The sequence below is a fragment of the Rhamphochromis longiceps genome, linkage group LG1 (genome assembly GCF_057381845.1).
Source record: "Rhamphochromis longiceps isolate RC_006_pf linkage group LG1, R_longiceps_female_GT1.1, whole genome shotgun sequence".
Classification (NCBI taxonomy): Eukaryota; Metazoa; Chordata; class Actinopteri; order Cichliformes; family Cichlidae; genus Rhamphochromis; species Rhamphochromis longiceps.
This window is the reverse complement of record NC_140557.1, coordinates 23,412,460-23,425,092: the sequence shown is the minus strand read 5'-3', so window position 1 is coordinate 23,425,092 and position 12,633 is coordinate 23,412,460. Positions and strand designations below refer to the sequence as shown.

Below are 12,633 nucleotides of genomic sequence, written 5' to 3'. Positions count from 1 at the left end.
CTGCCCCTGCCTCCTCCTCACAGCGTTGGTCGCCATCCATCCCCTCTCCTCCTGTACCATAACAGATGGTGGGAACAACATTGCATTCACCGGGTACCACAACAATAGACCGCAGCATCTAGTCCGGACATCACTGGCCTTTCAGCACCATGCTCCCAGCGCGGGACTGCGCGAGGTTGTGAGTGCCGTCGTGATTTATTTCACGCGGTATCACCACGGCCACGGAGGAACCTTCTTGCGACTGTTTGGGCTCTCCGTCGAGTGGGGAAGATGGCCGCTATGAAAATATTAACGGGCACGGGGCTCTTCTTGGCTCTCTGCGCGCTGGGGCTGCTCGCCATGGCGATTTGCACCGATTATTGGTACGAGACGGACGCGAGGAGACATCGAGAGAGGTGTAAAAACTATGCCAGTAAGCGAAACGACCCGGGTTACATCTACATTTCGAGCCACAACCTCCCCCTCCAGATGCCTCCAAAGAGCCTGGAGAGGGAAGGTAACGGCCCAGATGCTGCTCCTGTCTTCAGGAGGAAGCGGCACTTTCTGGCCGGGGCGTCTGCCATGGAGTCTCACTGTAGCCGGCAGTTTAACTCCACCATCTCTGGTCTCTGGAGGAAATGTCACCGGGAAGGATTCGACCCGGAGACCGAGGACCTCATTTACAAAGGTAAACACGAGCAGTCTGGAGCCTGGCTTTTCTTGTGTGCACCACCAGGCCGTGATGCTCAGCGATGAGCTCACCTAGCCTGACACACACACACACACACACACACACACACACACACACACACACACACACACACACACACACACACACACACACATCCAGAGGCCTCTCACATCAGCATGTCTCTGCTTTGACATTTTATAAAACATGAGGATGGCCTTTTGGAATCTATTGTGTCTTTTAATTTAGCGGGTAATTTCACTGTCCATGGTGCTAAGTCTCTCTCGTTCTCTCTCTCTCTCTATAATATTATTATAACAAGAGGATAGTCTTGTCTATAAGAGCCTAAGCGGTCTAGTAATAGTCAATATGATAAATAAAACAATTTCAGTGTGCACCAGAAGCTGAATCTTTAATGCAAGTGCTTTAAATATTAGGCTACAGTAGAGACAACTCAGTGCACAGCCATCCTTCAGTGAACAACAATGAAAACCTTTGTATCAGGCCTGATGTCATACCTGGAAAAGAGTAAGGTCCTGAAACTGGGGGACTTTTTGTGGTCCTTGTTGTTGTTGTTGTTGGTTAGTGTCACAATAAAAGTAGATCAGCATGGCTAAAACAGACCAGTAAATAACATTCATTTAGCCACAGCATGCTGTACTGAAACCAATTCACACCAAATCTAGCAGCCTTTTAGATACCTTGCAGTAATTCTGTTACATAATACTTCCCACTTTCCTCCCCCCCAACTACTATAACTACTGCCACTCATTTTACAATTAAAAACCATTTAATTGCACGAATAACACAAGATTTCAGGCTCTCCAATGAATAATTTACAGTGCATTTTCTTTTCTGCTCTCAAAAATCATCATATTGTAAGAGCAGTGCACTTACATCATTTCAGTATTCTGTTAATGTTTCACTGATTGCCCCATTGTCCTGTAAAGGCTGACTTTATGGCATAAACACATTAGTGCGATGTAGTTTTTGCAGCAGCAAGTAACTCTGATGAAGCTTATTCAGATTTTGTCTCTGAATGGTTGTGATTCAGTGTTCTGGTTATTTCAGGCTGTACTTTGTATTATTATTTAACTGGACTGTGTTTCTTTTTAAAACATTTGAGTTTTAAACGAGCACTACTATGTTGGTTATGAGCTGTGTTCATGAGACCATGTCCACATCTTGCACTATGCGTGTTGACAGACTACAACACATTTAACTTATGTTAAAAGTTCTTGCTGCTACTAGCCTCCATGCCTTTGGGATATTTACCATACTGAGCTCTTATCAGCAAGAACGGAGGTGCAGATTAGAATTGGCTCAATTTCAAGCATAATAGAACTTACAGTATTTACTATAAGTGCCTGCAGAAGTAAATACTGTATGCAGTCTAAGTAAATAGATTTTATTACTCGATTTAGATAGCCCTGCCTGAGTCTTAGGATCATCTTTAACTTCAGGTTTTATAGCTTCACATTCATTTATCATGTTTTGTGCAAAGAGTGGTACAGATGGCATAGAAGAAAACTGATTATTTATAATGGTCACTGGCTATAAAGCACCAGCATTATGTGGAGAATAATAACATGTAAACCAAACTATATCTTTCTTCGCTGCAGTAGCTCTGCTTTGCCATTGGCATGTTCACTACAGTGACAATGAATATACACCAGAAGCATTACGCAGATTCGTCCGCTGTTATTACATTTAGATCTCACGAATGTATGTAATTGAACATCAGAATTGTGCTAACGTTGTTACTTCCTGCTCAAGCAGCCAAAATGTGATTACTGTGCAATCAGACGTCAACCAGTCTGTCAGATTTAAAGTGACCTTAATTAAACTCTGTCATCCTGCTTGAAGGCAAACAATAAATGATAATAACACAAATTTTAAGTGAGACAGTTTACAGAACTGCACTCGGAATCAGATGAAAAGAAAGGTCAAAGCTGCAAAGCATTTTAATAGTTGATTGTGTCTCATCTGGGAGATTATTTTCTTAATTAATGCAAACATTTCTGAATGCATTTCCAGATCTATACAGAGTATTAGGAGTTCAAAATCTTAATTTGTTCACATAGTTTTTCAGCATATGTGGAACAGAGTTTACCCCTATAGATGTTTGGACTTAGACTTTCACAATATGTGACACCTTCAAAGATTCCTTCACTTGCGTTATCAGATTAAAGCCGGGCACCGATATGCTTACGAGTAATAATCAAACTCATTGTACCGTAGCTGTGATAAATGTCTGATTTGTCCCATTTGAACTCACAACAAAGCAAAAAGGAGACTCAGGGAGGCGTCAGTCGGTTCACTGATCACAGCTCCAGTCATGAAGCTAAATTAATTTATGTTAATCTTCAATAGGTGTGTGGGACATTTAATGGCTTGCCAAGTATCCACAATTTTCCTTAATATGAGATCTGATATGAAAAGCAGGATCTGGATTATAGACTTTGGTTCCCAAAACCAAATGCAAAAATCAAAATAGATTCACTTTAAAGGCAGAACAGTTAACAGTTGTGGCTGTCGGTGGAATAATCCATATTCCATATTGTTTCCCTAATCCCCTCCCTTAATAACAATGTAGGAGTGGTTGGGAAAACAAGGTTAATAAGGCCAGCTCAGAAAATTAAAACCCAGTGAGGGTGGAAAATAAATAAGAAGCTTTTCTACCATGTTTGCATACACACATTATCTTACAATCCCAGAAGTAGGGCGAAGGTTCAGAATGCAATTCTTACTTAATTTCCTTGCTTGTTACCCTCTTACTTACTTGAATTAAAGGAATTTGTCCTCCAGTTACAACTGTTTCCATTTTCTTCTGCCAGGCATAATTCAGAGATGTATCCCAGTCAAGTATCACTATTCTTCGTCCATCTTACCGCGAAATTTACCCATCAACATCACAAAGACTATACGGCAGGATGAGTGGCATGCACTCCGTAAGTATTAAAGTTTTTGTCTTTATGGAGCTGGTGTTGGCTGTGTTTGTGTTTGGTGATTGACTATCTGGTTTTTGGAGTTATTCATTAATACACATGTATTTTTTCTACAAAGAATTTCGGTCAGACTCGAAAGGGTTTGGCATTGTAAATAATTGCTGTCTGATCAATACAAGCAGACTGATTGCCAAAACATTACAGTCTAACTCAGCAAGTCTGATAAGTGCATCTCATCTGTGACGTTTCTTTTTGTATTGGATACTCGACTCAGCTGGTTGTCATTTGGTGGCATTCTTGATATTATCTTGAAATTGCTGATCTACAGCAACAATTTCACTATTTGGAGGGAATCTAAATTTCTGTTTTAAATCTCTGAGGTTCTGGCTGGACTCTGAAGTTAATGTGGATTTCTGTTTATGTAGATGCGAACAGATTTGTTATTTTAACTGATTTATCACAATTATTTGCTGCATTATCACAAACAGATTGCATGTCGTTGCCAGTTTGAACCCATTCAATCACAATCTGATAGCAGGCTAATTCCATCGTACTGCTGTTCAAAGTCAAAGTCACACAGCAAGTGACTGCAAGTGGTTTGCTCATGTAATCTACATCTTTGAAGCATGAAGATTAGAAGTTTATTTCACACAGTTTCCAGCCACTGTTTTTCTTAGTGTGATCATAGCATTACTAGACTAGCTTAATGATAATTTAAAAAATAAAAAGAGAAAATTAAATAACAATCTTTTTTTAGTAATGGGCTTTGTTTTTGAGTGACATTGGTGTGCACCAAGGCACTGTGTTGGGTCCTATGTCTTTTTTTCGTCAAACAAATGTCTCTATTATTACCAAATCAAAATAACACCATGTTGCCAGCTAAAGAACTGCTGGAAGTCTTTCTCACTTTTTTCTCACATTAAATCACATTTGCTTCTGTTTAATGAATATCAATACTCAACATGATGTGTAGTCGAAGGGAAAGTGGTGTTTTTTTTTATTGTTTGTACAACAGGATTGCTTTAGTCTTACTATTAGTGCTCTGGATTTATCATACTGCTCTTAGCATCTACATAACTATCACATACAGGCTCTTAATCATACAATCCATAAAAACAGCTCAAGCATGCAATATTTATTACTAAGTCCTGAAACTGTTGACCTGTGAAACACCAATGAAAAATCAGAGCTGCATGAGAAAGTAAAGGATGTTTGCACATTTAATCAAAAAAAGAGAAACAGCAGCACACCTGCTACCACTAACCACGCTAGTTATGAAAGTTATCCCTGTTTTAGTCGTTGTTTTGCTACTTGAATCAACACACATTTCTTCTCTTATTTAGTGTCACTGTTTTCAGAGAAAAAGGAACTCACTTTAGACTTGCTTGCACAGCACTGAATAGCAGACAAAAATAGGAACAGGCAGTGGAACATATAGCAGCTTATCAGCTAGATATTTCCCTCTGGAGGTGGAGGAGACCCAAACCAGAAGTAAAAGTTGAACATAAGTTTGGCAGGTGGACACAGACAAACACATTTTGTATTGTGCTCTTATTTATTCTTTGTACCGACAGACAGTTTTACTGTAACTACCATTAGCTCTGCTTGTTAAACTAAAATTGATCCACTAGATCAGGGGTGTCAAACTCAAATACACAGTGGGCCAAAATTCAAAACTGGAACAAAGTCGCGGGCTAACGTTAATATTTATTGAAATATATTTATTGAAATATATTTATTCCTTCAGATATAAGAATGAATCTTTTCTTATTGACTCAAACACGTTTTGCTGAAAAACTGAATATGGAACAAGCAAAGCTTAATACTAAACAATATATACATTAGCTGTATAATACCAGTAGGCCAGCTCTAATAGTAATTTGGTATGGCTTCGCGGGCCAAATGTAATTAGGCTGCGGGCCAAATTTGGCCCGCGGGCCAGAGTTTGACACCTATGCACTAGATGAAAGATGCCATGTTCACATAACAGTGTTTTCATCCTGTCAGTTCTTGTCAGCCTCAAACATGTCCGAAACTATTTTCATGTGAGAGGCAGTGACAAAATTAATTAGTTTTAGCAAATGAAGGTAACTTGAGCACTTCCAGAGGCTAATGTGAATTTTATTTATAAACTTTTATTAAATCATTGCTGATTTTAATAGACTCCAGCGCCCCCCGTGACACTGAAAAGGATAAGCGGAAGCGCATGGATGGATTGCTGATTTTTTATTAAAAAATTATGTGAAAACACATTCAACAACAAATTCAAATAGACATTTTTGTTTCTGTCAATACATTTTATTGTGATTTTTATTTGCCTTCTAGATGTCATCAAATATTAAAAGATACAACTATACATACAAGTACCCATACTGTATAAATGCAATTTAAATAATGGCAAAAATGTACAACTGCGTATAACACCAAAATCAAAATACTGTTCTTATACCTTACAGCAGCGGTCCCCAACCTTTTTTGCGCCACGGACCGGTTTATGCCCAACAATATTTTCACAGACCGGCCTTTAAGGTGTTGCGGATAAATACAACAAAATAAAACTAGTACCGGTACCGAAAAAAAGAAGATTTATTCATAACACGTGAAAAGACCCAGGAAAACCGAGTTAACGATAAAAACGATAACAAAATAACGCTGAAAACCAATAAAAACCCTGAAAACCATGCATTTCACACCTGAGCCTCAACTCTCGCGGCCCGGTACCAAACGACTCACGGACCGGTACCGGTCCGAGGCCCAGGGGTTGGGGACCGCTGCCTTACAGTACAGATATGATGATATAAGTGTGGAAATATTAAACATAAATATGTTTTTTTTGTCTTTTTCCCCCCTCACTATTTCAAATGCATTTGCAAAAGCCACGTCTTTTTTCAGTCTTGCTGGAAACGTTTATGTGAAATAATCTCCTTGTGCTGTCATTCCCTGCAGTCTTTTATAAACCTATAAGCCTTAGCAAGACGCTCGCTTCGTCGCAGTGGATACTTATCCATTTCTGAATAATTAAAATACCTATATTTACCACTTTTAACACATAGCTGCCTATCAATAGTAAATGTGTTGCTGACCTTATACTGACCTCACGGTTATCAGGGTTATTAACACAGGGGCTTCTTTTCTTAAACCTCCCCTTTAAACCCTTGAGTAGACCTGTACTTCTTGGCATCCTTGTATCACGGTACTGTGAAAAGCACATCCTCACATGAGTCTGCAGACGAAATACAATTTTATTCAGTTTCTGTTCTTCATGACAGCCGAGAGCACCTTTAGGTTAATATGAGATAGTGAGTTGCCAGACCTTAGATTCCATCAGTAGTGATTTCCAGTATCATGTTCCACTACTTTTATCTTATTGCCTGTAGGTGTGTTGTTTTATATTCAGTACGGGTGATACAGTGCGTTGGTAATGCAGAGATGTTCAGTTAAGATGAGTTAAAAATACATCCTTGCATTTATTCTTGTTATTTGTGTTCTTGCTATATTTTTCCATTTTTATTCTCGTTGTATTTTGTTGCACGAGTACTAAATTTTTACATTAGCTATTAGAAGGCTCACTGAACACTTCATTTATCAAAGTTTAGAATTTTCTGGCAACTGTTTCATGGTTCTGGCTTAAAAAGGTTTTCTGTAAAAGTGATATCATTTTAATGCATTACAGTCTTTTTGAATTGTTTAATTATATATGTAATTATTTTTACTAACAGATTGAATTAGTTTTATTTGTGTATACAGTGGGATCCTCATTTGATTTCACTGTGTGGATCTGTCTAGAAGATGAGGAAAATAAGACTATTTCCTAGAAAGAACTGTATATTGAAACTACGTAATGATGTCTTAAAACACTTCCTCTTCTAACACAGCAGGTTGTTTCAACACGAAAAAGCAGAAAAAGCTGTCTAAAAGCAGATAGTTTAGCACGAAATAAAGTTCAGTTAGAGCTTTGAATTCACTGATTTCTGATTTTTGAATATTATATTGATCTATATTAAGTTGTTTTATTGGCATTAGTTAAATCCTTGACACACGAGTAAGTATATCATAGCATACTACAATATTAGTTCCTCTGAAAGACGAAACTGGACAGCCAGTTGGTTCCGTCACAACTTTGCTATTGATAATACAATTAGAAGTAAACATTCATTGGTAACTTTATTTCTAAGTTAGCATGTAGCCTAGTTTACATGAAATTGTTGATTGGATAGGTGCTAGCCTCACTTTTAAGGCTGCTGTGGAACTCCAGGGATTTGACTTTTGTATTCCCAGTAACATCATTGTACAATCTATAGTTTTGTCTACACTATCATGGTGATATTGTTTCTATGCCTGCCTCTTGACTCATGCTTATCTTAACTATTATCACAGAGTAGTTATTACTGTCCTACTCTCCTGTGTTTCTTGTATCTTTGTTCTAACTGTGAAACACAGTGCGATTTTCCTGCCTCGCAAATAGAGCAGCAATGTATAAAGTTTATTTACAAGGCTCTACTGCATGATGTCTGATGACATTTTAATATTAGCTGTACTTCCTGTTCACACAGTTTGGAAAAACTGAAAGACTAAAAAAGGGAAAACCCCATCAACAACAACCAAACAATTAAAGCAATGTTGTTGTTGTTTTTATTTAATTGGATGATTTTAAAACATTACATGTCTATATCTACCCTGGGAAATACTTTTCATAATTTATGACCATGTATAATGTCTCTTTGTATTAGGTTTCTGCCTGTCTAGCAGTCTGTCTACACTTATGTTATTGCACACAGGTGTGTCATGAAAAAGAGATCTTGTTCTCAGTGATGCAACGTGTTTACATAAGGAATTCAATAATAGTAATAATAATACTTTAGCCTTTAGCTTTAGTATTCAGTGTCTGTAAGTTACGATTCCCTCGGTGAAGTTTTCGTTTCTGCTTGCAGATCTAAGAAGAATGACAGCTGGCTTTGTGGGCATGGCTGTGTCCATCATTCTTTTCGGGTGGATCATTGGAGTGCTGGGATGCTGCCAGCAGCATGACCTCATGCAATATGTAGCTGGGCTACTCTTTCTCATGGGAGGTACTGTGAGAGCACATATGCCCACATCCACACACACGAATGCATGCATGCAAAATCCAATTTTATTCACTTTATTTATTTATTTGATGACAGCTGAGAGCACCTTTGTGTTAACATGAGATAACAGTTCAATGTCCCGCAGTAACATGATTCTCATCCTGCAGTAAGATGCAGAGTACATGTAAAAATTCAATAATCGATTGAAAACCATGTAAACCAGTCCTGTTCTCTTCCACTCACACAGGAACATGCTGCATCATCTCATTGTGCACATGTGTGGCAGGAATCAACTTCGAGTTATCCCGCTATCCTCGCTACATGTATGGCCTCCCTGAAGACATTAGCCATGGCTATGGCTGGTCCATGTTTTGTGCCTGGGGGGGCCTCGGTCTCACATTGCTGGCTGGCTTCCTCTGCACCTTGGCTCCATCCCTGAGTACGCCTGCCACTCGCACAACCATCCACAAGCCGAGGCAGGAGAACGGAACCGTGTGACAGGGGCGTTGTGAAGCGATTGAACCACCGAACGCACAAACACACCCTTCCAACCTTGATGTTTAACTCTGAAACAGTTTTTGTCTGATCACCATCTCACAACACCCTCAGCATCGCCATCCCCCTTCAGTGTTCAGTGTGCCTGAGTTGTGACAGAAGGAACAAAGTAACGGCAAATTTCACACACCTAATCTTGAAAATCCCCGAGGGACCTCCGTAAAGGCCAAGAGTGACACCCACAGCAATGTTTGACTGGGACATGGCTCTAATAGCACAAATAAGACTTTTTTTCTTTTGGTTTTGATTTTTGAAATGCTGACTTTATGATGATCTAATGGTGACTGTTTTCTCTGAAGAGAAATTGTCATAAAATGGTGCTCTCTTAAATACATAAAGCCACACACAATCCCACACAAGAGACACATTTACACACAAACACACACATACACACACACACACACAAACACAGACACACACCAGCCTTTCCACACATGCTCAATTACTATGGATGAATCATGAGAGATATCCAGCAAAAGGAACAAACATCAGGCCAGAACATCCTGTCAGCATTCCTCTGTCAGTCGAGTGAAGTGTGCTGTGTTACTGTTCGTAATGGAAAAAAAAAAGAAGAAGAAAAAAATTTGGCACTGACTGCCCATTGCCTATCTTTAGTATAGCACACTAACTGATATCAAACATGAGCCCCAGGGCACACGTCTACAGCCTATACTGGGTCTAGCAGTGCGGTCAGTATGATAAAATACACAGAAGTAAAATTTTTGCCTTCCAGAGCAAATTGTTTGACGCTTCTTTGACAATTATATATGTACAAATGCATCTCAGTGTAGATCCAGATCATTGTTTGTGTAAAGTAGATTTTGAATATTTGTTTTCTGTTTGCTCAGAGGCAGTGATGGCCGGCAGAGTTCAGTCGATTACCAAGTGAAAGTAATGCAAGTAAGCAGGTAAATCTGAGTAAAAGAAACACAGCATCTGCTGCACTGTCATGGATCTGACAGACCGGTGTGTTTGCTGAAGGCTGAATCATAACCTGACAGCAAGAAAAATTAAACCAAACTATGGAGGAGGTATTTGATTGCTCCGCTGTTTAACCTCATATTGGCCAGTCCTTCTTTTCTCTGAATAGAAGCGAATTAAGCAATTTTAGAAGAGAAAGAAATGCAACTTCAGTGATGCCACTAAAAATACAAGCACAATCTGCACACAGAATTCTCATCTGTACTAAGTACAATAACAGACTATATCAAACATTAGTGGAAGGCCAAACTATCATCATTTAATATCCTGCAATGTTAGTTTTAATATAAGGAAAGGAGCACAATAAAAGATCATTTCTGTGATAGACCTCATTGTCCAGCAATCAAATGCATATTGTGAATTTAAGAGTTGTTTACAATTTTTTTTATATGGATGTTAATCTTTAGAAAACAACAACAAGAACAAAATTATAAGTAGAAAAAATCCTGTTGAAGGCTGTGATGCTTGGAATTCACACAATGACTGATCATTTTAGTAAAAATATATTTTGTACCAGTAAAATGCAAATGTACTGTGTACTAGCTAACAAAACAGTACACTACACATTGTTGTGTGTGAGAGGAACAGAGGAATTCTTCATTTTTGTCTTACACCTCCAAATCCGAGGTCGAAACAAAGCACCTACAGCAACATATGCCTAGACATGTGTCTCGAGCTGTACTGCAAATACACATTCAGTTTGAATTATTTAATTTACACATCGAAAATAACTAGACTGAGAAAACTTGAAATGACAAGTATCCATAATAAGTCAAATTTAAGGAATGCGTTCTTGGAAACTTATTTTTGATTTGAAATACACCAGGTTTTCTGTATTAAGTTGGAAAATGTCATATTCCATAGTGTGCAACATGGTTTGGACAATGTAAAAATGTCTGAAAATAAAGTGTAGGACTTAAAGCTGTTAAATATAAAAGGAAAAACTATCACCCTGTTAACACTACTGGGCGAGAATAACCCACAAAAGCCATTTGGTTTTTGTTTTGTTTTTTTGTAACGCTGTAATTTTTTGTTCCCGAGTCACTAGAGGTAATATATTTTAAAAGGACAAAACTCACCACCTCCACGATCCATGACTACATGATACAAGAATATTACAGCCATGATGTTTTTATAAGTGTTGATTGCCTGAGATGAATCATGAGATATTCTATCAGCTATGTCAATTAACTCTCTTAGAAAAAAAAAGGTGTTATAGTGTCTTAACAACACTGTGTGTGACGTTTGGTCATTTCACCATCACCATCAATGAGGAAATGAACTGAGGCATGATAGAAAACTGTATCGCCAGTGTCTTGTTGAATCTTTGCACTTTGCTGCGTTTCATGATTTAGTGAACCTGAAGTCTTAAGCTGGTGGCACTATATTTGTTTGCAAGGTCACACAAGGGAGCAAAAGATGATCAGAGCATGTAACAAGCACCCTGTTGTGAGTCCGCGTTTATACAGTGTTGTGAGGTCAGGGTCAATCGGCCGAGGCTCTTAATGTGGAAATGTTTCCACCTGAAAGTAGGGCATACTATAAATATGGAAATTTTTTATATCTATGCTCGCTACACTGCTAACTGACAGAATGCGACGCTGTGTGGTGTTTTAATGAAGTTTTAAGTTTGCACTTAAACTGAAACACAGTAATATACTGTAAGCAGTGAAGTGTAATGTATATGTACATGGTGAAAGTACAATGTGTTGTTCTGACTGAAGCACAACTGCACACAACTCTTTTTTGCGTATTATGGGGGTGGGGAAGGAATTAGACTTTTGCCACCACTGCATGTGTGCAGTCAAAACATAACACATGATCCATTTTGAAAGCACACAGCTACCCCCCAGCCCCCAGCCCCCCATGTCTCAAATAGTAAATTTCAATGAACACCAACACAAAGCAGTGTCTGTGTTTTGAAGCTGAAGTTTTGTCATCAACTCAAAACAAAAGAACAGTAGCACACAGTAGCAAGATTTACAAAGCATTACAAAAAAACAAAAAACAACGAACGTTAGAGGACGGATGAGCACCGTGTAACAAGATACTGGAAATTGTTGTATAATCCAACTTTCATGAGAAACTTAGAGAAGTACTCTGTGCAATGAGAGATGACCCATGAAAATGCCACCATTAAGAGTGGCTCTCATTTCAGTAGCACAGCTATTATTTTCTACATTTATACTGGTTCCATCCACTGCAGATGTTACGTGGGGATAAAAAAAAAAACAAAAAACAAAAGCCAGACATTACAGCCTTGCATGATCTCATTACAGTTAGTTTCTTTCAATATATGAAAAAGTGTGTCCATTTTTAATTAGTTTATTTTACTGAAATAAAACATGTAATTATTAACATGTTGTTGCTTTCTGTCTTTGTGTTTGTGCCGGGACTCTGCAGTTCTGCCCTCCAA

At 38.5% G+C, this 12,633-nt stretch overlaps 1 protein-coding gene across 1 annotated transcript; it reads left to right on the top strand.

The window, feature by feature from the left end:
- Nucleotides 1–12,575, top strand: tmem276b (transmembrane protein 276b). Its single transcript, XM_085402711.1, has 4 exons — nucleotides 1–667; nucleotides 3,505–3,618; nucleotides 8,547–8,684; nucleotides 8,929–12,575. The coding sequence occupies exons 1-4, from the start codon at nucleotides 271–273 to the stop codon at nucleotides 9,177–9,179; spliced, it is 900 nt and encodes a 299-aa protein (XP_085258837.1). The 5' UTR covers nucleotides 1–270; the 3' UTR covers nucleotides 9,180–12,575.
- The last annotated feature ends 58 nt before the right edge of the window (nucleotides 12,576–12,633 follow it).